Source organism: Eleginops maclovinus, chromosome 7, assembly GCF_036324505.1.
Source record: "Eleginops maclovinus isolate JMC-PN-2008 ecotype Puerto Natales chromosome 7, JC_Emac_rtc_rv5, whole genome shotgun sequence".
Taxonomy (NCBI): domain Eukaryota; kingdom Metazoa; phylum Chordata; class Actinopteri; order Perciformes; family Eleginopidae; genus Eleginops; species Eleginops maclovinus.
The window spans coordinates 8,084,687-8,111,956 of record NC_086355.1 but is presented as its reverse complement, the minus strand read 5'-3'; the positions used below and the strand labels follow the sequence as shown (position 1 = coordinate 8,111,956).

Here is a 27,270-nt window from a genome sequence, read left to right as displayed (position 1 = left end):
ATGAAACACTTCCAGCGTAGGAGACGTGTGAGGTTGCAGGTGTGCCAGCAGTGTTTTTATGTGTGTGTTTGGTGTGCGGGTGTCACAATAAAATTAAACTGTGCAGCCAAGCTTTGAGTGACAAGGCCCACCTGCACAGCACAATTACTTGCATGATGCTAGTGAATCCAATATATGTCGGTAAGTCACTGCCAATGTCATGTTCTTTCTGACATCCGTTTTTACTTTTGTTACAAAGTCCCTTCTCACTTTATATAAAGTAATCATCATCAGCCTACAGTAGTAGCACAGACAGTAGATTTTGCATGTTTGACCTGAGAGTGCGAGCTGATGATTAATGTATGTACTCACAGTAGTAACTTAGGCGTTCTCCTGATCTTTGACTCTAGGGTGCACTAGCTTTCACTTTTACACCATTCCCTGTTTTAATTAAAGGAGCCCTTTTATGCTTTTTTGGGGGTTCCCTTTACTGTAGTGTGTTTGTATAGGTTTTTGTGCATGTAAATGGTCTCCGAAGGCTTAAATCCTAAAGTTTCTCTCCCACAGAGACATAATGACATCACTATGTAAGACTCGCGCTTTTATTTGCTCGCGACTCCAACACATTGTAGGTGACTAAGTAGCAGGACATTTCTAAGCGGTAGACAGATCACAACAGAGCCGGCCAGCTAACTAATCCGAGCAGACTGGGCTCTGCTGCAGCACAGGCAGTATGACAACTTTTACTAATGTGAAAATGTTGCAGTAAGAGAACAACATACAAATATGAACCTGAAAACGAGCATAATAGTCCCCTTTAACAGTAATTTAGCCCAAAGTTTGACTGCTGCCCTCCACACCAGGATCCTGTTCAAAACAATCCTGTGAGTATATCACAAAAGTGTCAAGGGATTGATACTGAAAGAAAAATCCCTGACTTTTAAAGAACTACACATTTTAAAGGCCAACAAGTCTGTTTGGCTGCTGTTATAACAGAATAGCCTTATGAGTCAGAGCTGAAAATAGAGCCTATGTTGTTAACAACTCTGTTAGAGTGTAGCAACTGAGACAGACATATCATTTATATATGTCGTTTCAGGCTGTACTCAAGCCAGGAAATGAAAGTTTAAACTTCATAAAATTGGTAACGTTAAGGCGAACATATTAACTCCAACCCACACTCAAACGTGTGTGTGTGTGTGTGTGTGTGTGTGTGTGTGTGTGTGTGTGTGTGTGTGTGTGTGTGTGTGTGTGTGTGTGTGTGTGTGTGTGTGTGTGTGTGTGTGTGTGTGTGTGTGTGTGTGTGTGTGTGTGTGTGTGTGTGTGTGTGTGTGTGTGTACTGTTTGTCTAGGTCTGCTTATTTGATAATGACATCAACAATAGGCATATAACTAACATCATCCGTCATCGTTTGTATGTATGATTGCGGCCCCACTTTTCGGGGGAATGACTCGCATCTGTCAGCCTCGACGTGCCATTCGTCTTGATTTGTTTTTTTCATCTAAGAGTCAAAGCTTGAAACGTCAGGAAAAGCACTGAGGCTACTGGGTATCCACACTGCGATCAAGCAGATCAGTGCTAGCTCGCTGTGCTTTAATATCTGGCAAGTGTGTGTTGGCAAGTGAAACAGCTCTGAACCCATGCAGTAATATGTAGGCCTACAGCCCAAGAATAGGACTTTCCAAACACACACACACACACACACACACACACACACACACACACACACACACACACACACACACACACATACACACACACACACACACACTCATAAACACACAGCTGCATGTGCATACACACTTACATGGATACATACTGTACACGTAAAGAGTGGTCATTAATAATTAGCAAGTGGTAGCATGCAGTGGTGTAGAACCAGTTTATTCCAACATACTCATGAGCCGGGAGCAAGCAGAGATAGGAATTCCTTGATGGCAAAATCACTAACACACACATACAGACACACACACACACACACTCACAGATATATGCATGTGTGCACCAGTGCATGGTCGACTCATCAATGTTGATTAGGATAATGCATTTATTGCGTGAAATTAGGTTTGCTAGGCTTTTTAATGAAAGGAAGCCTGCGACACGAGAAAGGTAGACAGCAGAGGAAATCAGAAGTGAAGACAGGAAGTAAAGACCCCGCCCTCCTCAATGCAAACACACACATCACACATGAGTGTTAAGAAACTGGTCATGAAACCCTTTTAAGTAAAGCGGTTCATTACAATGCTATGTTCATTGCTACATTTATTTCTTCTCCTTTGCTTTGGCCACCTATAATTACCCTTGGTCTACCAGCATAAAAGGGACCAATAGCGTAGCGGCACGTGATTTTGGAAAACAAGCTTGACTAATGAACGTTGTTGCTGCCCATTTTTGCTCCTCCTTCACCTGCCATGTCACAGTTTGATGGGCTTTGTGATGGAAGAGACTGATGGTCCATTTCCATCTCACAAATCATTTCTGCCTACAGAGCAATGTCTATAAGACCAAGGGGGAAGGCAGGGAGAGGGGAAGACGTTTAACCTGTGCCGCTAGACATCAACCAAATAGAAAGAGGTGTTTACCCCTAAGGGCAGTGATGATCATGATAATGTGGTTGTGTGTATCCCTGGGTTTTTTATGGGCATGAATTGTCAGCGGTGATAAATCTATGTGTGTGTTATTCTGCATACACAATCATTTTTGCATTTTTGTTTGTGTTAAAGTGGTTATGCCTGGCAATCAAGCAGGTCCTCGGGCCAGGTGGATGAGTCATGAGGAACACATTGGGGAAAATGCTCAAAATAAGAAAATAGATAGCTAGGCAGAAAAAAGCGAAGATCGTTGCCTTCATCTACAGTCTGTTGACAAACTGTTTGAAGACAAACTGACATTTGAATCCTTTGCACATTGAGATCTGAGACCTCTCACTCACTGTCCTTTGATATGTGTATGTTTTAAGTCTACTAGACTCTGTGAGGAAAAATGGAGAGGATCTATTTGTGACAGTGCTCAGCCTTCATTGGACAGTTGTACTGGCTCAGTTGATTTTTGTTTACTGACTTACCTACTTATATAATTAGAATGGAATTAGAATACACAAAAAATAGCAACAACAAAATGACCTACATCTTGAGCAGGAACCCTGGGTACAAATACCTGGAGTCACGTACTGCATTTTACTCAGGCAATGACTTTGTGAGTTTTATGTTCTGACAGAATTGATTTTAAATCCTGATTAAAACACTGATGATTTGAGCAGATTTGTTCCGAATATTTTTAAGAGCTTGGATGATTATTGCAGATATCAGCATTGGTCGAATGTTGAGCAGTAAAACAAAAGACATTGTTTTTCTGTCTGAAATCCCCAATAAATTATTTTAAGTACAGCACCAATTTCTGCTCTATTATTGGCGGCTTTTATGGAAGGAAAGATGAAATCAAAGGATAAGAGGACATGCTCATACAAATACATATCATTTCCTGGCCCTGGTCATACCCCATTAAAATGTGTCAAGGTGTTGCCATAGATCCGTTGGACCATTCATGTGCGTCCCAGTAGCCTCTGGCCTTGTTATTTTAGACCCATATGGCCTTGGGAAAGGATTTCCTCTGCACACACTCAAGGATAATTGTTGCTGTAAATATTAGATCCCCAGATTATGTGACCGTGTGAGGCTCAGTTAAAAGCTGCAGAACTGATAAAGTAGCTGGGTGTATTTCATAGGTCTTACCATTTTACCACACTGCCACCTAGTGCAAAGACCACACATGCAACACTTGAATAATGATTTGTTGTTGCTCAAAGATTTATGACCGGAGAAGACAACTGTTTGTAGTTGGGTGCCATGGAGGTCTATGTGCGCATCAGTTTTGGCATGATGGATGACTACCCTCTCAGATTCATAATATATTATCAGTTTAACAGGCATTATTGTGAGCAAGGGCTCACTACCAGATGAACATCCTTAGAGAAATACTGTGTGGTGTTCCCCAGGCCACAGATGGAGGGTGTGATGCTGCATTAGTTTGCTGCCCCCCCGTGTGTCAGGCCTGTCAAAGCTAGCATGGAGAGGAGCATGGCAGAGACAGTGTGTGGTTGTCTGCTACGATGCGTCTATCCTCTCATTCCATATTTGTCAGTGGGACAGAGTATCCTATGATCTGGCATTGACTGTGAGAGATCAAACGGGAGGAGGGAGATGGAGTGAGCGATAAGGGTGGAGGAAGAGATTAACACATGGGGAGGGGGAGGGAGAGAAAGCAGAACAGAAGGAGAGGGAAGATGGATGTTTGCTTTGGGTACAAATGAGGTTTAGGATGAGTAGTCACTGTTCCACTGCTGTGACAGGAACATACAGTGTCACCGTGGCAACAGTTACACAATCAGGGCTTTTCCCCTCCAAATCACACCTGATTCTTCTGAATATCGATGTGGGCATGTGTGCGCATGTGGGATGGCTTGTTTATGCATTCTGTCTGCTCTGCGAGTACTGCAGAAGGCACTCAGCTTTGAATATACATCCATTTTGTTACAGAGAATTTAGTTTGATCAAATGCGTTATGGAGGGATTGTTCTATGGCAGCCCACCAAGGATTTCATTATTTATGAGTTAAACTAAAAGCCTGTCCTCCATTTGTGTGATTTAATGGACCAAGGACTTATTTGGGGATTAAGTGGAGGAGAAGAAAGGCGAGGAAGACAGAGGGAGCAGAGAACAGAAAAGCGTACCCCTTGAGAATCCCAATACAATGTGTTCTTATCTTTTGAATGTCATTTCAGTTTCCTATTCGAGACACTCCAGACCCTGTGCCATGTCTCTGCCATGTGCCTAACCTAGCAAGAACACACACACACACACACACACACACACACACACACACACACACACACACACACACACACACACACACACACACACACACACACACACACACACACACACACAATCTCACATTCATTTTGCTGGGAAAAATAACTATATGCTTTAGGTCAATTTGCCCATTGAATATAGCAATTATGTGAACAAAAATGGAAAAACAAAGAAATGTAAGGCAGGCTGAAATGGTAGTACATGTTTTGAAGTGGACTTAATTCTCTTCTAAGACGTTGTTCTCTATTTGTGTTCAACTTAGTACAAGCAGGCAAAGTTAAATCTTGTTGACTTGCTTTGTATTATAATAAATATCCAGACAGATCTGGCATATTTACAAAGCAGATGGACAAAAACTACTGGATACCAATTCATAATCGCAGTGTTTTAGAAGAATATATCAGAGAACATTGAAGATGTGAAATGACGTCAAACAAATGTTATACCAGCCAGGAATTTATTTTTTAATGGGATCCACAGTTGTTTTGGGTGTTGGTTTGTGGTAGCTATTAAACATTTACAGGCTGTGTGGCTTTACAGCAGCTCCATAACATGGCTCATTACCCAGCTAATGAGAAGAGAGGGTGACCCTGCTAACTCTCTCTCAGTGCTTCCACCCCTGGGTATCACAACTGGACTGGCCCAAGGCCGGGGTAACCCAACCAAGACTGTAAGGGAATGTGGGGTGTAAATAGGTTAGTATACATGACAGAAAGCACACATGCTTTGAGATTTTTACGTGTACTGTTTATACATTTTGGTATTTGTATAGATTACAAATACCAATACTGTCAAGGGAACACAGACAAATACACAGATTAATACTCACTGTGTTTCTCGATCTACAATGCTGAATGAGCGATTACTCAGAGAGTAAGCCTGTATTGTGTTAATTCTAAAATGTGTAGTCTATGATCACACATACACACTTTCTCACACATACACAGCTGTTGTCTGGTGTTGTAGCTGAATGGCAGGCTCTGATGTCTGAATGGTAAAATGCAGATGACTGTATGTACATCCTCCCACAGGCACTTGGAGAGTGTTGGTGTGTGGGCAGCAGTTTTGTGGGCGGTTGTTCATCAGTTTTCTATTGTTCCATTGGCTAGCCTCGAATACACTTGTGCTCTATGCTTGCATTTCTCCGAGGCACTTTCACAGGACCGGGCGGAGGCTTCAGATGAATTACACAGCGGGAAAACAAGTAGTTACAACTGTGGCTTGTGTTTTTCTTTTTTAAATAGTCAGATTAACAAAATGCTTATAAAGAGAGATACGTTTCTTGCCTGTAATGTTTTGTACTGACATGTCAGGATGTATGTATTCAATGCAGTTGGTGGATCAGTTGTAAAGGGTTATAATTCAATCTTTTGCTGCCATTTACAATTGGATCATGTTTTCCGCTTGCTAAGTTTAATGGCATATTGAAAAAGAAAAAGTAGTTAAGATTGACAATCAAACAGAAAAGGGTACAACCTCCATATGGGTAAGTTCAGCTCAGTGTAGTTGCTACCAAAGCTGTCAAATACAAAGAGAGTATGTTGTATGTTATCAAACGTATTACATGGAGGTATAGATACTTAGAGCTTAAGTGGGTAGTGCCACCATGCAGGGTGTTTGACACGTGTTTCCTCCCTGCTAGTTTTCACTCCCCATCGTATTAGACTCTCCAGCCGCTTGTCTGAGGCCATTTTGATGCTGACTGTTTTATCTTCTCCCCATGCTCCCACTGAACTATTGCCATGACTGGATTTGGTCTAATGCTAATGGTCACCATTAGCTTTTCTCACTCGCTCACCGTTGGTTCAGGAAAGCTGTGGGAATCCCAGATGGAAAGCTCTCTAGCTTAGCCGAGCCTGAAATTGGCTTGAATGGAAGGGGGAAGCAGAGGCAGGTCACCTGAATGGGTCTCAAGGCAAAACACATTAGTCTTGGCTCTGTTGTTACACCAATATACACTAAATCTCATCTGTGGCAAGCCAAGCAGTAGTTTTGATTTATCAACCATTCACTGTGACATATAGAGAAACACCGGCATTTTCTCTCAAATACACAAACACACACACTGGCAGACCCACACTCAGGAAAAGACCTTATCCCGAAACACTAAAATGTGGCACCTTTTTTTTTTGCCACACATTGATGATGGCAACCTCTTTAGCAAAGTTCCCTTGTCTATCAAATACAGAGCAACTTTAGCATTCATTGGAGCCTTGTGTCCCCCGGCTCTTGAAAGTCCAATACACTCTCTTAGTGGGTTCATTATCACAAGTAATACCTTTCACATATTCAATAATTAGTGATCCTTTGCTCCTACAAACATATTGATTACAGCCACTTTCATTACAGTGACAAATAGAAATATGCTGGGGGCATTTAATTAAATAGATGTGCATTTACATAATGTAAAATATTGTCGTGTGCGCAAATAAAGGAGAAAGCTAGTTGTCTTCTATGATACAGCAACACCTCAAACCAAAAGTCAATAGAGAATAGATTTTTCTGGAAAGTGCTCTGTTCCTGAGCTCTTGCATGTCCATGTGTGCGCTATTGATCCTATGTATTGACCAGACAGAGGCCCAATGTGTTAGCATGAGCAGTTAATGGTGATCTATTGTAGCTTATCAGTGCATTTTCTCAAGTAAATATTTTACAGGTTTACACTGCGTCAATACTAAAGGAAACTAAACTTTGGGTATTGTAGCAGACAAACACTTATGGAATTAGCATCCTAAATATTTTTGGTATAAAGTGCCATAACATCCCACCTCAAAACATATTCTAAATTGTCCACGGAACAGTGGATTAAAATTTGTTTCCCAGGGTAAACTGGAATTAAATTGACTGCATGGTAGTTGGTTGGTCCCCAGATGCAGTATACAAATAAACAAATACATTGACTTACAGTGTGCGACACACCTCTGTTTATATTTGAATAGCAATACTTTTTTAAATGTTTAGTTTATTCCTCTCCCCGCAGATCCTCTTTCTCCTCTTTTGGGAACATAGAATGGATGGCAGATCAGTGAGGGAAGACTGTTTTGAACACAATCAGAAGTTGAAACCTTCTGAGACTGGGGCAGACTTACATAAAGAGATGTGGAAAGATGCTTACTGTGGTTGGGAAGAACAACATATTCTGAGAGTTGGAGATGAACACATAGAGCAACAAAAGACAATACATGAAAAGTTTTGCTGTAATGGGATACTGCTGCAGATAAGGGTGTACAGACTTGGCTAAACTGAACATTTCGCTGAGTTGGCCCTATTGATTAGGACCTTTGGGAATAGTATGGTCCATATCAATTCTGCGCTGTATGTGTATGTGTGCATTCTTGTTTGTGTGTGTTCTGCTTGCTGGGAATTCATAATGTGCAGGTACTATTTTGAGATGACTGCAGCATTTTCTGCAAATTTCAGCCAGAGAACTGCAGCACTGGAAAGAAGCTCCCTATATTCAATCCCACACTGCTGAAGCAGATATAAGATGGCATGTTGTTCACTGCTTTAAGTCCCATTAAATCCACGATTCAAGTGTCTATATGTAATCATCCTTTAAGTTTGGTCTCGTACTTATTTCCGGTTGCATTTACCTTTTACTTTTTTTTAGCCTCATGCTCAGTCTGTCTTTGCTTCTGCCTTTTTCTTTCCTGTCTATCTTCGGAGACATAATATAGACAGAAAAGCTAGGCAAGCAAATGCTGGTACATAATTCCATCTTCACAGTATGCCACTCACTTCTCATCCACCCAGGATGAAAAAGCAGCTCCCACATTTTAGTCTGCTAGAAAATGGATAGACAGATTTCCATTCCCTTCTTTGTCAGGTCTCTCCTTCCCACCGGCTGTTATCCCGCAGATACAAGGGGCTGTTCCAGTCATTCCGCTGCTCACAGTCAGAGAAGCGCCGACAGAAATACCAATACACAAGAACAGCGTGGAGGGACGCTTGCATTGGTAGACAGGCAGACAAACGACATGACTGACAGAGAAATATTTACCACCGAGCCCAGTCAATATGTTTCACAGCGGTCTCCTGCTCTGAATGATAAGATGCCACTCACCGTTGCCCCAAATGCATTTTATTTCCAAGCCTAATCTGTTTTGCATCAGGGGTTATCTCTTGGCACCCAGACAGAGAATACCTGCAGGGGATTTCAATCAGCCTCCCCCATATGTAATTAAAAGGAAATAATTGGTTTAATTTCTTTTGTCATCTTTTTATATCGCCAGCCTGTGCCGCAGTGATAGGCCTGCACCCATGCACATTATTCCAACTGTCACTACATTTTCTCCAATAACCACTCCAAAGTAATCTTTCCTTTTTCTTTTGTCGCCTTCTCCATTCTTTTCTAAAAGTAAGTGGGATCTCACCCTAAATGTGGTTGTCTTTACTGTATTTGGTGTGTGTGTTGTAGCTAAGTGTGTTGCTGCCACCATCAGGCAGAAACATAAAGCTACACTCCTACATCCTCGAATCAAATCTGCATTTCACAGTTCTCTCATGCATTACCAGGCTTAGACTCAAGTATATTTCTCCATAAATACCAATGGTTACCTCATGCAGTTCTCCAAAATCCCTAACTTCCCAAACCCAAACTACAGTGAGTGTCCTTATTTCCTTTTGTATCCTGTTGTAATCTCTTCTTCATTCCCATCAAGTGGCTGACTTTCCCTTTCAACAGTATCTTGTCTTGCTGTTCTGTTATGTGCCTGTACTGACTCTCTCACCCCCTTCTTCAGCTCAAGCAAAGTGAAGCCAATGCTGACACCAAAGAGAAGCTCCCTCTACGCCTCAGGATCTTTGAGAAGTTCCCCAACAGACCTCAGATGGTGAAGATCTCCAAGCTCCCGTCTGATTTCACCGTGCCCAGGATAAGGTACACGGTCACAGCCAGAGAAGTCAATGTTACAGGACATATTTTTGGGATGAGTTAAGTTGAAATATGACACAGCAGTATGAGCACCAGTTTAAAAAAAAAAGTTGGATTACTGCTCTGTAAAAATCCTGACAAACAAAAACAAGAAAGAAAAAGTTTGGCACCCGTGTACTAACCATTGTACAAGCCCCAACAAAATTCAAGTTTTGGCCTAAAGATAATAAAAACTTGGTTATTAAATTAAACCGAACTATCGAACATACCCAAAAGCAATACAAATTTAAGGGAAAAACAATATTGTGTTGCGAGACTGTAACAAACAAGACTTTAAATGTTTAACATTTTAAATGTGGCCACCATTTTCCAGCAATATTTAACATACTGACATGATGTTTGGGAAGAACCATATCAAATATTTCAGATTTGCACCTAAAAATTAATAACCAATTATAGTATTATTAAGTATTTTTGCACCCTATTTTCTGCCATGGTTTAGCTGGAGATCAGAACTGTGTCCAACATAGGCAACCCCGTTACCAATTGTATCATGTATTTGCTGATTAGAGCAACGCTGGGACCTAACTTCCCTACATGTAGAAATCCCCTCTGTAGCCTTTCTGCCGACCTTCTTCAGAAAGCTTCTTCTCCAATATTTTATATCATTGTGCACCATTATAGTTTGGTTTTATTATACAATTGGGATCATTCTGCAATGTTTTAACATATGGAGCTCCTCAGTAGGAAACTATGCCTTACTATTCATAGTGTCTGTGTGTGTGCTGTTTTTTGTGTACCTTAGGGAGAGTTTTATGAAGCAGTTCATTGATCGTCAACAGCAGGACAACAGTTGTTTGTTCCGGCGTCTCCCCTCTGCATCATCCTCCTCTTGTGACCACTCCAAACGCTCAGCCATTGAAGACAACAAGTATATCGACCAAAAGGTACTTCAACATGCTTGTTCTCTAACCTACACACACAAACACAACAATAACTTTTAAGAAACTTGAAACCGTTTTGTGTATGTGGTGTTTTTAGATGGTACACTACAGTAACAAACTATCAACTGATGGACTTTCACTATGTGCTCTTTCAGCTTCGCAGGTCAATATTTAGTATCCGAGCTCGTAACCTGCTGGAAAAAGAAAATACAATAAATAAAATCCTACGGTAAGACACGTTTATACCCCCCAGCAAGCATTGTTATAGTGATTTGCAGGTCAAACAGCTTAGAAATTAGCTGCATTTAATGGGTTTTTTTCCAAAGCGTATTCAGGGCAGCATTTTAATACATTTTCCTGCTCCACCTTTCAATGTGGTCAGATTTAGGATTGACACCTTCCTTGAAAACCCCAGCTAGATGTGTATGCATCATCCCTATCATATAATAGTTCCTAATCCTATTGAGGGTGAAACAAATTAAATGCATGCATTTTATTTTATGTAGCTATAGAATGTTGTAACAGCACTCAGGCTTTGTTAATTCCACCCTCTGTTTCTCACACACACACACACACACACACACACACACACACACACACACACACACACACACACACACACACACACACACACACACACATACAGTGGGGCAAAAAAGTATTTAGGCAGCCACCAATTGTGCAAGTTCTCCCATTTAAAAAGATGAGAGAGGTCATTTTTATCATAGGTAGACCTCAACTATGAGAGACAGAATGAGAAAATAAAATCCAGGAAATCACATTGTCTGATTTTTAATGAATTTATTTTCAAATTATTGTGGAAAATAAGTATTTGGTCAATAACAAAAGTTCATCTCAATACTTTGTTATATACCCTTTGTTGGCAATGACAGAGGTCAAACGTTTTCTGTAAGTCTTCACAAGGTTTTCACACACTGTTGCTGGTATTTTGGCCCATTCCTCCATGCAGATCTCCTCTAAAGCAGTGATGTTTTGGGGCTGTCGCTGGGCAACACGGACTTTCAACTCCCTCCAAAAATGTTCTATGGGGTTGAGATCTGGAGACTGGCTAGGCCACTCCAGGACCTTGAAATGCTTCTTACAAAGCCACTCCTTCGTTGCCGTGGCGGTGTGTTTGGGATCATTGTCATGCTGAAAGACCCAGCCACGCTTCATCTTCAGTGCCCTTGCTGATGGAAGGAGGTTTTCACTCAAAATCTCAGTATACATGGCCCCATTCATTCTTTCCTTTACACGGATCAGTCGTCCTGGTCCCTTTGCAGAAAAACAGCCCCAAAGCATGATGTTTCCACCCCCATGCTTCATAGTAGGTATGGTGTTCTTTGGATGCAACTCTGCATTCTTTCTCCTCCAAACACGACGAGTTGAGTTTTTACCAAAAAGTTCTATTTTGGTTTCATCTGACCATATGACATTCTCCCAATCCTCTTCTGGATCATCCAAATGCCCTCTAGCAAACTTCAGACGGGCCTGGACATGTACTGGCTTAAGCAGGGGGACACGTCTGGAACTGCAGGATTTAAGTCCCTGGCGGCGTAGTGTGTTACTGATGGTAGCCTCTGTTACTTTGGTCCCAGCTCTCTGCAGGTCATTCACTAGGTCCCCCGTGTGGTTCTGGGATTTTTGCTCACCGTTCTTGTGATCATTTTGACCCCACGGGGTGAGATCTTGCGTGGAGCCCCAGATCGAGGGAGATTAGCAGTGGTCTTGTATGTCTTCCATTTTCTAATAATTGCTCCCACAGTTGATTTCTTCACACCAAGCTGCTTACCTATTGCAGATTCAGTTTTCCCAGCCTGGTGCAGGTCTACAATTTTGTCTCTGGTCTCCTTTGACAGCTCTTTGGTCTTGGCCATAGTGGAGTTTGGAGTATGACTGTTTGAGGTTGTGGACAGGTGTCTTTTATACTGATAACGAGTTCAAAAAGGTGCCATTAATACAGGTAACGAGTGGAGGACAGAGGAGCCTCTTAAAGAAGAAGTTACAGGTCTGTGAGAGCCAGAAATCTTGCTTGTTTGTAGGTGACCAAATACTTATTTTACCGAGGAATTTACCAATTAATTCATTAAAAATCCTACAATGTGATTTCCTGGATTTTTTTTTCTCATTTTGTCTCTCATAGTTGAGGTATACCTATGATAAAAATTACAGGCCTCTCTCATCTTTTTAAATGGGAGAACTTGCACAATTGGTGGCTGACTAAATACTTTTTTGCCCCACTGTATAAGAAGAGACACACAGACCCTCTTCAGACTCATTTACTGTCCTGATGAGGTAAATGGATAATTTGCTGTTCAGCATGGCAGAGCTGGCACTAAGTGTAGATTAGCTTGCCGGCACCGTGTCCAATCTGGCTCACTCTCTCCCCCTCCTTTATCCAGTCAGTCTGAAAGATAGACACCATATCAGTAGTCATAACACGTTCTGTCTGGCCTGCCATCTTCCACACAAACACACAGTTAGGCTCAGAGCTGCACCAATATAGGCAAACACACACGCAGCCCAACATACGCAGGCACTCATGCATACTTACTGCCAATACACACGTAATCTCTCAGAGTCTTCGTAAATGATTAAAGTACAAGCGCTGCCAGTGCCCACAGTGTCATTAGATTTGTTCTGGTACATGACTGGAGAGCTCATGGACACACAGAGACAAACACAGTGACTAATATAATCATTGGAAACTGTTTCAAAATAACAGTCTGGATGGCCGCTCACATGGGCCCGGAATGACGAAGGTTGAAGATGGCTCCTGAGGAGGGAGGATGGAGCAGATCCAGCTGTGTTTTGGTTGCCAGCTGGTGACCTCACAAACTGAATTTATTTTAATCTTCACTTTATTGATCATGAGGAGAGTAAAATCATGTTTGTGTTTCACAGTGCTTGTACCACACAGCGTATGCTAAGTGGATCCTTTGAAGGCCAGCCAGCTAAAGAACGCTCCATACTCAGCGTCCAGCATCACATACGGCAGGAGCGCAGGTCTGAACACACATACACATACACACACATGCACACACACAGAAATGCATACAACTGCAATCTTACACTCCTGCCCAGTCCTTTGTTACACCTGTATGCTCTTTGTATCTGCAGATCTCTGAGACATGGTTCCACTAGTCAGAGGATCAGCCGAGGGAAGTCGTTGGAGACACTCACCCAGGATGTGAGCGCGCACACACACACACACACACACACACACACACACACACACACACACACACACACACACATACATCCTTACACATTGTACTGTGTGCTTGTACAGTATGTTCTCAGAATAGCGTTTCTTCATCATTTCTTTTTCTGTTTCTTGAATCTACAAATATTCATCCTAAATAAAACAAAAATCTCTGCGTTGTCTCTTTTATTTCTCCAGCATTCTAGTACAGTACGCTATCGCAACGCACAGAGAGAAGACAGTGAGATCAAGATGATCCAAGAAAAGAAAGAACAAGCAGAGATGAAAAGGTATTCTCACACACATTGAACACTGTCAACCTCTAAGGGAAGGTTCTGATAAAAGGAAAGTATGTTGTGCATTCACTCTTGGTTTAATCGTTGAAACCTACATAACTGGTGTTTATCTCATCTCTGTAGAAAAGTCCAGGAGGAGGAATTGAGGGAAAATCATCCTTACTTTGATAAGCCTCTCTTCATCGTGGGGCGGGAGCACCGCTTCAGGAACTTTTGCAGGATGATTGTCCGAGCTCGCTTCAATGCGTAAGATCAGAATTGTATCTTTATATGGACCAAATACGTTTTTTTAAAAGGTTATATTGATAACGTTTCGTGTCCCAAAACTGGTAGCAAATTGGACTTTTTCAGTATTTCCAATCAGTAAAACATCTGTAAACTCTCTGTTGTACCAATTGTTGTTTTGTTTAATGTGCAGTATACTGGCAAAAATTGCCAATGTCTTGTTTCTGTCAAAATGTTGACATTTTATTTCATTTGTATGAATTCATATCTAGATCCAAAACAGACCCCATAACAGGAGCAGTGAAGAACACCAAATACCACCAGCTGTAGTAAGTGTGATGACTTATTGATTCCTTCACTCTTTATTGATCTGTTCATTCTACAACAGTGGAATACTTATTAATTCTACACCTTATTACCTGCCTGTTGTGCTTGCCAAAAACTGTTGGTAAGGAATGAAATTTGTGAAGTAAAGCGCTGTGAAATAGATTTTTACCCATTATGCAACCTGATCGTAATCCAACCGAGCGCAGGTTCTGAAAGTGAGAGGCAGTCCTTTGTATCAGATACTGTTGATGCCGGGGGATTTTCACTGACATCTTTTTGTAGGAGAGATGGGCTGCTCACACACACACACACACACACACACACACACACACACACACACACACACACACACACACACACACACACACACACACACACACACACACACACACACACACACACTCACTTTCTGATCCTCTCCTCACATATCCTCACTCTGTCTTGTCTTTGTCTGCCAGCCTCTCGTCTTTCTGAATTATTCCTCAGTATTTGCTGGTTTGCAAATCAAATAGCTTTCTTGACCTATTTACAGTGAATACTATTTCTCTAAATGTTAATGTGTGTGTCCCTGCAGCGATCTCCTGGGCCTCGTCACCTATTTGGACTGGGTAATGATTGTTGTCACCATCTGCTCCTGCATCTCCATGATGTTTGAATCACCCTTCACCAGGGTCATGCATGCCCCTTCACTGCAGGTAATAATAGCAGATGGATCAATGGCTGCAGGAGCAAGTGAGCAGATTCATAATTGGACAGATTGTTAATACATCCATGCCCTCTGTTTCAGATCGGGGAGTACGTGTTTGTGATCTTCATGAGCATCGAGCTTAACCTGAAGATCATGGCCGACGGTCTGTTCTTCACCCCCACAGCCGTCATCAGAGACTTCGGAGGGGTCATGGACATCTTCATCTATCTTGTGAGAAGACTCGCCCAATCCAAACCCTCAGAAAAGCTCTCAATCACAAATCGTTTCTACTATTTAAATAGCAGAGAACTATTATTATGTAAATAACCACAGTTTTGTGGTCTCACTGTCTCAACATTTTCTTGGATTTCTGAAATGTCTCTAATTTTCATGTGGTTTATCCAAAAGATAGTTTGAGTTTATTATTCAGTGGGGTCGCAGGAGAACATGTGTCATGGTTGGCTCTGATAAGGGAATGGGACAGTCTAAAGTTTTGACATAAATCATGACTGGATCTGTAGGCGGGGGGAAGGGACAGTGTAGCTGCCCTCTGAAAAAAGAGTCTATGATAATACCATTTGGGTGTTACAGCAAAGACTGCACTATGTCTTTAGCACATGTGTTTTGCTTAAATTGATAGAAATCTTGAACACCGCCTTGGTCTCAAATGTCCTCCTCAAATATGCCCAACTCATAAAATGACTGGCCCCAGCACAACCTCCCCCGACCCCAGGTACATTTTGTCTAGAACCATCACTGATGTATATCAACTGATGAGCTTGTGACATGAACACACTGCACGATATGTTTCCACTCACCCTCATGTCTGCCCTTGCTGTGTGTATCCTCTGTAGGTGAGTCTGATCTTTCTGTGCTGGCTGCCGACTGACGTCCCTCCTGAGTCTGGGGCTCAGCTGCTGATGATGCTGCGCAGCCTGCGTCCGCTCAGGATCTTCAAGCTGGTACCCCAGATGAGGAAGGTGGTACGGGAGGTCCTCAAAGGATTCAAGGAGATTCTACTGGTTAGTGGTTAGCAATGTACGCTTTCTGCTTGTGTGTGGCGAAAAAGTGCACATATTTTTAAAAATCAACAAGCTTTTAAATCAGAGGTGAACTTTGCATTACAATATTTCAATCTTAGAAGCAGAAAAAAAGATTGATGTTAATAAAAAAATCTTGTCAACCTTTAGCTAACTTCTGACCCTTAATGAAGAAAAACTGTTTCTGTTTTTAAACCTGCCTGTGTTTCCATTATCTAGCACAGCGGTTCCCAAACTTTTTTTTGCGGCGCACCCCCTTCTACGTCCCAACCGGGTTGACGCACCCCCCAAAAAAACGCAACAAAAAAGAAAACGCAACAAAGCTCTGTTTTATCGCCATATAAATAACTTTGTCATGAGACGTTCCACTTGACAGTTCCCCTGATTTCAGCCAGTTAATCATATTTGAAAGAATGAATGAAACGAGTTGGCGCGCATATATCCTAGCCTACAGTGAAAACTAATAAATTATAGTTTTTTGATTTAAAATAAAAGGGATTACAAAGGAAATGTTTATTGTTCCTGTTTTTTATTGTAGCCTATGGAAAAATCCCACTTAAAAAACAACACTGTGTAATATTTTTACACCAGACCACCATTACATGTTTCATCTCGCGCACCCCCTGGCGGCACCACACTTTGGGAATCCCTGATCAAGCAGATAGTTACTTTTTTTGTAATTCAGTTAAGTATTTTATTAAACTTAAACTTAAAAGCTTTGGTATGTGTAAAAATATAGATATATTTTGGAAAATGTTTGGCAGCAAAGGATTTATGATTTGTAGTACATGTAAAAATAGAACCAGAATTTGAACACTAGCATCTTATTCCACTTTATTGGATTCTGCTCTTGTTGTTATCACATTCACGGCCATTTCTGGGTGATGCTTACCTTTTGCTTTGCCTACCGGCGATGTGATTATATTATCAGAAGCTTCCAGTAGTTACCGATTCTCCCTGGGTCTGACTTGGATTTTCACATCAGAAGTCTCTACATGTTGCTGTCTGACATCTTTATCCTGCCCTCTAATCTCCCAGGCTTGAATGATGTCGAACTGTCTGCCTTAAACTCTTGATCGATTCTCCTGCAGGTTTCCATTCTGCTCCTCACACTGATGCTGGTGTTCGCAAGCTTTGGAGTTCAACTGTTCGCTGGAAAGCTTGCTAAGTGCAACGACCCCCATATCCATGTTCGGGTATGGCAATAAAAATAATCTCCTCACTAAACCCCGCTCTCATTTTACACAAGTAAATACAAGGGATTTCTTAGTCAAATCAATAATCCAGTGGTTCCTTTTATACTTCTTTTAGCATGTGCCATAATAGATATATATAGAAAACTACTTAAAGATGTTTGACAGTAAAATGCTCAAACCAGTTTTTACATGTTATTTTTTTATATTTTGGCTATTGTTCTAATAATTACATCATTGTACTCACTAAGGTTCTTCATGAGAAATGGTATTTGATCCATTAAATTATATATCAATAGAGAAACATATAACCTTTAAAATGTTATTACTTTTCAATTATTTAAGATGAGGTGTTCTTATTAAAGCCAGTTTTGTAGTTATATCATCAGATGGTTTGTTGTTCACTAACAGCCACCTCTTTTACTTTGTTTGTTTGTTTTTCGGTAAACTGTGCTGTTGATTATAGGACGATTGCCACGGTATATTCCGGATAAATGTCAGTGTTTCCAAGAACCTCAACTTGAAGCTTAGGCCTGGAGAGAAGAAGCCCGGTTTCTGGGTACCAAGAGTCTGGTATGACTTATTGCTTCCTTTTTTTTATTGCTGCAGGATTTATGGTTGTTTTTCTTCAGCCAATGTTTGATGTACCCTTTCTGTCCTTCCCCAGGGCCAACCCTCGTAACTTTAACTTTGACAATGTGGGAAATGCCATGTTGGCTTTGTTTGAAGTGCTGTCCCTCAAAGGCTGGGTGGAGGTCCGAGATGTCATAATTCACCGCGTCGGACCGGTACTGAACTTCTTGTTACTTTACCTTTTTTATATCACCGCCATCAAAGAGCTATTTTTACCTCTGACTTCGACTTTATTAGTGTGTGACTGTTATAATACCTATGTTTCTGCAGATCCATGGCATCTACATCCATGTCTTTGTGTTTCTGGGATGCATGATTGGACTCACTCTGTTTGTGGGTGTCGTCATTGCAAACTTCAACGAGAATAAGGTGAGAGGCGGGTGGAAAGATTCAGCTTCCTACGTTTTAAGATTACTTTGCAGGTGTTTTATTTCTTTATCTTGCGGTGAAAAGACTAAAGAACCAGACAGGAAAGGGAAACGTCGATGCTGCAGTTCCGTTTTTATTAGTTTTAGAGCTAAGCAAAAACACCTGTTACAGGTATTCAAAATGTGTGTCCCCCACCACCAGGGCACTGCTCTCCTAACAGTGGACCAAAGGAGATGGGAGGATCTGAAGAGCCGACTGAAAATTGCCCAACCTCTCCACCTGCCCCCCCGCCCAGGTGCTCACACACAAAGATAAACACCAAGTGGTTTAAATTCTGTAAAACAAATCAGTGACAGAGTATAATGTAAGCCAAAGTATGAAAGTCACATCTTTGCCCCGCCCCTGATTGATCGTGGGGTGTGCCTGTGCATTGTTTAGCAGCACTTTCTTGATTAATCCATATTTAATAGTCCTTGTTTTTCATCGACGATTGATGCCTTGGAGGATTAATCACGGCACCCAAATGATGACTAGCAGCAGTAAAAAAAAAAAGGAACAGGAAGACTGATAACATGGATATCTCAGACATTGAATCATACATTTCACAGCCCTCGTCAGGGAGGTTTTTTACTGAATGTATCACCATTTTAAATGTCAGAACAAACTACCAATTTTATCCACACTAAATATACATGTACAGACGAGCATGAAAGTTGAAGACACTTGAAGTTACAGTTCAGGAGCTACAAACACTATAACTCATATTTGCCACAGACTTAGACAGACAGACTCTATGTGGCTCTCAATAAATTTGAACACAGGAATAATGACCAGTTACAGTATTGTTTTTCCTCCTGTGAATAGAGTCATAAGAATAGTTGCAGTGCCCTGGAGGCAGTGTGGGAAATGGCTTGTTAGTACAGTTGAGTCTGAGAACTAACAGAAAATCAATGGCTTTAGTTCTAGTAGCAGTGCTGCTGACACCAGCAGTATCCAGTTGACTTTGATCCACATCCAGAGGCCCTCGGCTCTGGCTCCACTCACTCACTACTGGCAGATCATTACAGCACTAAAGGCGGCCTTTACTCACACGGTTCTAATCAAAGTACTTGCAGAAATGGTCTGTATGCTCTGCAGTCATATTCAATCATGGAGGTTGCCACTGGATGTCACATTCTTAAATGTGTACTTCATGTCCGTTAGATATTCAAATCTCTGCTTTGAAGCGGACACAAGGGACAGTTCTAACAAATATTTGTTGTGACAAACGTAAAACTACTAGATTTTCCAAATTCAAAGCTATAATGCTGACACATGAAGTACGCATTAAATTAGGCAAGTGTATTTGAAAGCGGAAAAGCAATTTTAGAAAGCTGTAGAGCAGTCATATCCTCATGAGGTAAATAGAACACAATATCATTAGGTAAAGTAAGGTCGGCCTTCGGAAATAGCCAATCACATTAGTTCCTCTCATTCCTTTTTAAAATAAGTTTCAGTTTCCTAATGCGCCCATCTCCTGTTGAAGCTACACTTTTGTTTTACGATCTGAAATAAGGCCAGTGATGTTTCATTAACCTCTAAAAGAATAAAGGTACATTTTCACTGTTAGTGTCAGGTATTTTACCTTTTTCTTGACACAAACCATCTACATACATAAATGTAGGTGAACCCTGCAACACAATGGCATGTAAGAGGAACACACAAGCAGTCCATTAGTGCCATCTGCAGGACAGTGAGGGGTAGCACCACAGAATAAAGCATCAGCTGATTTTGTTTTAAGACTGTTTTCTTTAGATATACATATTTGATCACTGACACTGTCAAAGAGCCTGATGCTGACTGAATGTTAATGCTAAAAATGTTCTGGTCTTTTATCTGCTTGACAGAAAACGGGGGTTTTCGGGCCAAGATGTATGACATTACTCAACACCCCTTCTTTAAACGAGGTATTGCTGTGCTGGTGCTGGCACAGTCAGTGCTTCTCTCAGTCAAGGTAAAGCATCATGTCAATGTATGTATGTGTGTTTATTATTCAGTCACTTATTTCCTATAACTATGATTTATTTTTCTTGACAAGTATAGTTTCAAGCTGCCAAACAAATATAATGTGAACTGACATATCGACATGTCTAATCTGCTTCTTTTTTTACAGTGGGATGTTAAAGGTGACGTAACATTTCCTCTTGCCACCATGTCAGTAGTCTTCACCTTTATTTTTGTACTGGAGGTGAGCTCTTTTCTCTACTCAAACATCAGTATTAATGTTTTACTTTATTTGCCTCCTCTGGGTATGGACGTCTGTTTGATGACTTTATGTTGTAATTGTTGCCCAGGTGACCATGAAGCTGATAGCCATGTCTCCAGCGGGTTACTGGCAGAGCAGAAGGAATCGCTATGACCTGCTGGTCACATCCTTAGGTGTCATCTGGATAGTCCTGCACTTTTTCCTTACTGGTTAGACAAATTGCTGTCACATAAACGGAACATTGAACCATTCTAAATGAGTCAATTTTGAGTATTTCAGCAAATATCACACAAATAACTAATAATTTCCCCCTCTAGAATGCATACACCTACATGATGGGCACATGTGTGATCGTCTTCAGATTCTTTACAATATGTGGGAAGCATGTAAGTATTCAAGCAAATGCAATTCTGTTTGTTTTGCCCAAAAATGTTGTGTTTTTTACATTTGTGTGTGTGTGCTTGTGTGTGATGAATAAAGGTGACTCTGAAGATGCTGCTGTTGACGGTGGTAGTCAGCATGTACAAGAGCTTCTTCATCATCGTGGGCATGTTCCTGCTCCTCCTCTGCTACGCATTTGCCGGCGTTGTGCTCTTTGGCACCGTCAAATATGGAGAGAACATCAACCGGTAAAGACAGATCTTCTGTTTATCGACCAGACCTTAAGTCATTCTGCTTGTTCCCCCTGCAGAGCACTGCTTGCTGTATGCAATAGATGACATAAAACTAATCCTTATAGAGTTATCTGATTCTGTCTGTCTTCTCTCATTGCAGGCATGCCAACTTCTCCACAGCCGGGAAGGCTATCACCGTGCTCTTCCGTATTGTCACAGGGGAAGATTGGAACAAAATCATGCACGACTGTATGGTAAGATAAGCTGCAGGTCTAGCACACAACCTCACTCACAAAGGAGCAAACCGTTAATTCCCAATAATGAAAATAACATTGTTGACATTATATTTTGTGATGCAAGGGTCTCTTCACCTCAATTTTCCGCAGCTACCCCAATACAATTGAGGCTAATGTGTTTTTGTATAGTGCTCAGAGCAAAAAGTTGCTCTAGGTACTCCCAGTTGAACATTTAATGTGAGATACTCCACAGACCACACTGTCAGCAGTTCTCCTCATAACCACTCTTTAGCAAAGTAATAACCCAAAACTGCTGACATGGCTGTCTGCATGGCGCGATATCACTCTTATGTTTCTGTTGGGTGAACCAAACCATTTCCTGTGACATTTCAGGGAGCATTTGCTATGATTTATTATTTATGTTTTATTTTCCTGTCCCCAGGTGCAGGCCCCATTCTGCACCCCGGATAAACATCGCTACTGGGAGACTGACTGTGGAAACTACGCTGGAGCGCTTATCTACTTCTGCTCTTTCTACGTCATTATAGCCTACATAATGCTCAACCTACTCGTAGGTCAGTATTTAGATATACTTGTATTAATATCAAATCTATTCACACCCCCATATTCTAGGGCCTTGCATTCAGCTTGGGAACAAAACTATGTGTTTGCCTAAAGGCAATTCAAAAGGATGACGAGCTTGTGCAAGCAAACAACCAGCGAGGGATCTATTTCATATTGCTTTTTATTGCGCAAGATTGCAGCTCATAAAACACAGTTGTGGGGTTTTGTCATCTCTCCAAAGACACAATAAAAAGTTTCTCCAGACAATATAATGTAGCATTTTGCTGCTTATTATTCCTGCAATGATCCAAATTTTTATATCCTTCTAAAGTCAGAGGCCACCATAGGAATAGGGAAAGAGGCAGAATGACATGGCAGAAAACAGGAATGGAGTTACAAAGGAAGGCGTTAGAAGAATCAGATAGGAACCATCTTTTTGAATGTAATCTACAGAGTCTATCATTTGGTTTTGTGGACCCTGTCTGTATATCATTCTTTTGTATGGGGGGAAATCTTCAATTGAAAGACTCAGATGGTGACACATAACCCTCAGACACGTATTACAATAAGAAAACACCACCACTGACCTTTAACAAAGATCTCTCTCTTTACACAAAAATTCCTTAAGGTCAAACACACAAAAGAAGCAAAGGATGATAAAAGCAAGAAGAGCTAGAGTGATTGTTGTAAGAATAACACTGGACTGGAGAATGGAGTGGGAACAAAGCTCGTCAAATGAATTATCCTTTTGCTTTTAAAATACTGGATAAATAGACTCTGACTCAAGGCATCATAAAGATATTTTGACATTTAAGCTTTAAAGCGCAACAGAATATTTTTCATTCATTGTTATACAAATGCAGGTTATGCAGTTTAAAATTAAATGCGATATTTAATACTTGCTTTTGTGAGCATCCATTTCTTTCACTTTTGCTGCAGCCATCATCGTGGAGAACTTCTCTCTGTTCTACTCCACTGAGGAGGACCAGCTGCTGAGCTATAATGACCTGAGGCACTTCCAAATCATCTGGAACATGGTGGATGACAAACGGGAGGTGAGAAATTAGCTATAGGAAAGATGGGGACACAGCAGAGGAGCAAGGGGTGGTGATCATATGGCTCTGAGCAAAGGATAATATAGAGAAAATAAATGCAGGATGATTGCTAATGAGTAAGGCTGAAGGGAATGAAGTGTGGCATTGAGTGATAGGAGTAAAAGTAATTATAACAGTGGGTGCTGGATTAAAAATGTAGGCCCCCTGTCATTCATCCATAATGTCATCCGGAAGAACCCTAGGCTTTTCTTATTAATTATTTCTGGCTACATGTACACTTATAACATACAGGGCAATATGTATCTGAGTCACAAGCTGTAACTATGGTCTGACATCCCCTATCCAACGCATGAAAATAATTAAACCTCAAAGACACAATAAAACAGGAACTGATTGAAAACTAAGTTTAACATAAATCAAAAAGCTATTTAGAAATGTAATGTAATATCATTTTGGTAAATAAAAATGTGCCGCATTATCGACTTGAACCAGACCACCACCTTGAATTACCCCATTATTTCTATGAATGTTTCCCCAGGGTTTGATCCCCACGTCCAGGGTAAAGTTCCTGCTTCGACTGCTCCGAGGCCGGCTGGAAGTGGACCTGGACAAAGACAAGCTGTTGTTTAAACACATGTGCTATGAGATGGAGCGCCTGCACAGTGGAGGGGATGTGACCTTCCATGATGTGCTCAGGTGACAATGCAACACCGCAACCACCTCACGTAGACACAGTGTGAAAGTGTTTAAGGCCAACACACTAAGCTAACCCAATGTAACGACAAAACCAGGCACTCTTGTACATAGTGAAACCTATGCGGAATTTTAAAGTTTCTTAACATTGTATTCTTTGTAATATGAAGCAGGAGTCAAATCCATTCATTACTTAAAGAAGTCTGGTTCCAGAGAAGTCAATTGATTTACTACTTCAAAAAACATGTTGCTTATTGATTCATTCATGTTCATTGAGCACCTTTGGGATTCTTTGAGTAAAATACACACTAAAGCAGCATATGCTTTAAAGTGCTTTCACTCTACCTCAACTCTACCTGTTAGTCAATTCTGTTTGCCAAAAAAAGAAAACACTCACCCTCATTGACAGAATGTTTTTAATGACAGTTACAGTAAATCTTTTTTATGTTCATTTATACCTATTTCCTCCATTTAAAATATTCCAAATCTGTAAGTGAAGTTGGCATCAGAGATATTTGCCATTTCTATCCAAATTAAAATTATGTTCAGGGAAAAACTTTTGCCTCAAATTTTTTTAAAAACCTGCTTCAAAAGACAAACAATTAAGGCTGTTAAAGTGTAGAGTTAGTCATCTAAAATCCCATCATTTTAGGCTTTAGAAGTATTCTTGATGGATCTGTGCTGCTTCTGTTCACTGTTGATTTCCACAGCTTTACATGTGTAAGCCTTTACGCTTTAAGGCGCTGATAATCTTTGATTTTAGAAAAGCTTAAATAATTCCACTAAATATGTCCCTCTTTTGGCTGTATGTCTGTGTGTGTGGGGTGTGTTGTTTGTGTGTACAGCATGTTGTCTTATCGCTCAGTGGACATTAGAAAGTCTCTCCAGCTGGAGGAGCTGTTGGCCAGGGAACAGTTGGAGTACACCATTGAAGAAGAGGTTGCCAAGCAGACCATACGCATGTGGCTCAAGAAATGCCTGAAACGCATCCGGGCGGTTAGTCTCTCCACAGAAATCACACAAATATGAACTCGTTCCCAGGGGAATTTCCCCAGAAAACACATGTGCAGTACACAGTACAGCATCACACACTGACCACATCTGTCTGTGTGCCCTTGCAGAAGCAGCAGCAGTCGTGTAGCATCATCCACAGCCTGAGAGAGAGCCAGCAGCAGGAGCTGAGCCGCTTCCTCAACCCCCCCAGCATAGAGACCACCTTGCCGAGTGAAGACCACAATACTAACAACCCGGACAACCCCTCGCAGCCTGAGGTAAAGCCCCACATGCATATCAGCCCCATATACACACTCACACATGCTCACAGCTTGATGTACAGCAAGCGCATCATATAACCTGCAGGTGTGCGCTTGCAGTGGTGTAACAAAGGATATCTCTGCTTTGTTTAGATGAGTGGTCTCCAGCAGCTGCTCAGCCCCACGTTGTCAGACAGAGGAGGATACAGGCAGGACTCTTCAGACCTGGGGAGACCTCAGAGGAAGTTGGGACAGTGGCGATTGCCTGCAGGTGTGTATGGATCTTCATACTGTCTATTGCAAGCATCTCAGTTCAATAGAGAATGTTTGGTTAAAGGGACTTGGAACTGGAACTAAGCTTTATGTGACTTTATATCAAAGAAAGGGGATTTATGGTCCCTTAAAAACAAACTCTTAGATACAATAATGGCAAGAGGCTGGGGCCCTCTTGATTTTACTTTAACTTCTTGTGTTTACATAAATATATTTTGTTTTGTTTTATGTTTGTATTTCATTTTCATTCTCACTCTAACTTCCTGTGTTCTTTTTTTTAATTCATTTTTAATTTTACTTTCATATATTTAATTAATAAGTGGAGCAACTGTCACAAAACCCAATTGACCCCGGGTTAAATTAAGTATTCTAATTCTGACAATGAACCTTTGAAAATGAAGAAAAAACATCAGGTTTTCATGAAAATTCAGGATTTGAATCTCTTTCATTTGTGTTTGTTGTGTCAGGTCGCACAAGTGTCAAGTCCATAGTGTGTAAGATGAATCCTGTCAACGATGAGGCCTCTTCAGGGTCAGAGGTGAAGAAGTGGTGGACGCGTCAGCTGACTGTGGAGAGCGACGAGAGCGGCGACGACCTCATCGACATTTAGAGAACGAGGCGCAGCGCATCCTGGGGCTTTTTTCAGATGAGCCTGGAAGCTTGCTGGCTGACTCAAGTCGTTTCATCTCCTCATGCTCTCCCCTAATAACAACACTTTTTCTAATGTCTTTTTATCCAGGTTCAGAACTCTCCAGGAAGTATGGTAGTCTGTGCGTGCAGATACTGTCGTTGAGCAGCCTTTTTGACATGCAGTGAAGATTTTATACCTCCACGTTAGGTATTCCTTTTCCTCTGTGAGTTCCACTCATTATGATGGCTGGGTTTTTCTATGCAGGGACACATGGTGTTATGGCAGACTGAGACATGAAGGGACATGTTGCATTCATGAAACAAACCAAGAAGCTGCTGCTCTAAACGTTTTCAACTGTTCTGCTGTTTCATGTAAACTCTTAAAACCGGTAATCACGTTGGTGCAGCTACAATAATGTGTTGTCCTTTCAATGTCAATGCTTTGTCTCTGTCTTTCTGTTTTAGTCCATGTTTCTGATATTGTCTCCTCTGGTCTTCAGTATTACTCTTATAAATATCACTTTTCTTACAGTCACTTTATACTTGTTCGTAGACCACACACATTAAAGCAACTTTTAGATATATGACTGTGAATGTAATTAAAAGTCAAATCTATCTTCTATGTATTTGTGAAGGTCAAAACATTAAATATTTTGTAAATTATTATAAATCTAATATACAAATATTCTAATAAAGGCCAATACAGGCATTTATGAGCTAAATAGTTGTCAGATTTCCTTCACCATCCACACTTCATTATACAAACTGTTGGTGTTTAATTCAAACTGGTGCTGTTTAATATGAGACAAAACTTTCTATATCCCAATTATTGAAATATATGGTTAAACAATTATCCTGAGGAAATTCCGGCAGAAGTACAAAACAAAAATCGTTGCCCAGATTTTAAACTCCCTACACATGCGGAATATAGATAATACATCATTCTGTGCATCCTGCGTTTTATTAAAAACTGCTCTTTTGGTCACCGGTAAATCTTTTACCAACTCACGTTTCCCCCTTCACCATGACTTGTTTTACACTGATTCAATTTATGGGGAATTTA

At 41.0% G+C, this 27,270-nt stretch overlaps 1 protein-coding gene across 1 annotated transcript in view; it reads left to right on the top strand.

The window, feature by feature from the left end:
* Positions 1–26,929, top strand: part of nalcn (sodium leak channel, non-selective) — a 63,681-nt gene extending 36,752 nt beyond the window's left edge. The window contains exons 18-46 of the mRNA XM_063887041.1: positions 9,594–9,730; positions 10,530–10,671; positions 10,824–10,897; positions 13,573–13,674; positions 13,789–13,858; positions 14,072–14,163; positions 14,293–14,415; positions 14,667–14,723; positions 15,296–15,416; positions 15,509–15,640; positions 16,264–16,431; positions 17,541–17,645; positions 18,109–18,215; positions 18,310–18,430; positions 18,546–18,644; positions 18,846–18,939; positions 20,531–20,637; positions 20,797–20,871; positions 20,978–21,095; positions 21,205–21,275; positions 21,370–21,518; positions 21,664–21,757; positions 22,182–22,314; positions 23,243–23,358; positions 23,897–24,054; positions 24,897–25,047; positions 25,173–25,322; positions 25,458–25,575; positions 26,045–26,929. Of these exons, the coding sequence (XP_063743111.1) occupies positions 9,594–9,730; positions 10,530–10,671; positions 10,824–10,897; positions 13,573–13,674; positions 13,789–13,858; positions 14,072–14,163; positions 14,293–14,415; positions 14,667–14,723; positions 15,296–15,416; positions 15,509–15,640; positions 16,264–16,431; positions 17,541–17,645; positions 18,109–18,215; positions 18,310–18,430; positions 18,546–18,644; positions 18,846–18,939; positions 20,531–20,637; positions 20,797–20,871; positions 20,978–21,095; positions 21,205–21,275; positions 21,370–21,518; positions 21,664–21,757; positions 22,182–22,314; positions 23,243–23,358; positions 23,897–24,054; positions 24,897–25,047; positions 25,173–25,322; positions 25,458–25,575; positions 26,045–26,187 (3,327 nt within the window). The 3' untranslated portion in view covers positions 26,188–26,929. The remainder of the gene's footprint in view (positions 1–9,593; positions 9,731–10,529; positions 10,672–10,823; positions 10,898–13,572; positions 13,675–13,788; positions 13,859–14,071; positions 14,164–14,292; positions 14,416–14,666; positions 14,724–15,295; positions 15,417–15,508; positions 15,641–16,263; positions 16,432–17,540; positions 17,646–18,108; positions 18,216–18,309; positions 18,431–18,545; positions 18,645–18,845; positions 18,940–20,530; positions 20,638–20,796; positions 20,872–20,977; positions 21,096–21,204; positions 21,276–21,369; positions 21,519–21,663; positions 21,758–22,181; positions 22,315–23,242; positions 23,359–23,896; positions 24,055–24,896; positions 25,048–25,172; positions 25,323–25,457; positions 25,576–26,044) is intronic.
* Positions 26,930–27,270: the final 341 nt, after the last annotated feature.